Below are 877 nucleotides of genomic sequence, written 5' to 3'. Positions count from 1 at the left end.
TACAAGAACAATAATGTTGAAATTTTTAGGGTACTTTTATCAAGTTTAGTTCTTGCTTCTGTGTCTTCATTATAAGAAAGTTATATGCTTTCACAAGGTTTTGGGCCGGAATGCTGGCGTGGAGAGCTTTGGAGATCCTAATGGACTAGCAACAAGGACTCTACTAGGAGGTATGTTTAAAAATCACATACTGTGCATATTGTGTTAACTCAAAGACGCAGTAAGGAGAGCGGATTGCGAACAGAACTTAATGGAACCACCAGACCATCGTGTATGAATCTTGAAAACACTATTATGTATTGATATGGTGGCTTGAATATTACATAGTGCGTGTAACGTATTGAAGGCTTACTGAAGTTGTAGGGTTTTCTATGTCTCCCCCCCCCTAATTTGCGGGCCGTAGGAGACCTAAGCCTCTGGCCTCCCGTTTCAGCACAGAGTAACCGTTGCTGACTTGTGCGGTATCATGCTTGGTCGCGTCTGTCATTAGTAAGGTATGCGAAACAAAGTCTTTTGACCAATGTATACACCAAGAAGATATAGATAACAACTTAAAAGCGTATAATTGAGAAAAAGTAAAAATAGATAATCAAATTGAATTAAACGTGTTACTAAAAAGAAAAAAAAGGTTAAAATATATTCAATAAATTAGAAACTTTTGCTACGCCTTATCTACTATATTTATTCACCAAAGTAGGTAAATTCACATCTTTAAAACCAAACCGTTGAAATAAGATCAGTGACCAAGGTATTTGAGATTTACTTTATACTTCTATTAAGAGTTTATTCCTTATTTAGTTATTGTATTTTACTGTCAGAAAAACGAAACAAAAGGCAAAACTCAAATCTTTTATTATTAAACTGAAACCTGTAACAC

The 877-nt window shown here is 35.1% G+C and overlaps 1 protein-coding gene across 1 annotated transcript in view; it reads left to right on the top strand.

The window, feature by feature from the left end:
• The window catches only part of LOC119594246 (receptor-type tyrosine-protein phosphatase C-like), a gene marked incomplete at its 3' end in the record, with an annotated part of 35,196 nt that overhangs the window by 14,637 nt on the left and 19,682 nt on the right, over positions 1–877 (top strand). Inside the window, 1 exon segment of the mRNA XM_037943315.1 lies at positions 98–170. Coding sequence (XP_037799243.1) covers positions 98–170 — 73 coding nt within the window.

Source organism: Penaeus monodon, chromosome 33 (assembly GCF_015228065.2).
Source record: "Penaeus monodon isolate SGIC_2016 chromosome 33, NSTDA_Pmon_1, whole genome shotgun sequence".
Classification (NCBI taxonomy): Eukaryota; Metazoa; Arthropoda; class Malacostraca; order Decapoda; family Penaeidae; genus Penaeus; species Penaeus monodon.
The sequence above is the reverse complement of the archived record's forward strand: the minus strand, read 5'-3'. Positions and strand labels throughout refer to the sequence as shown.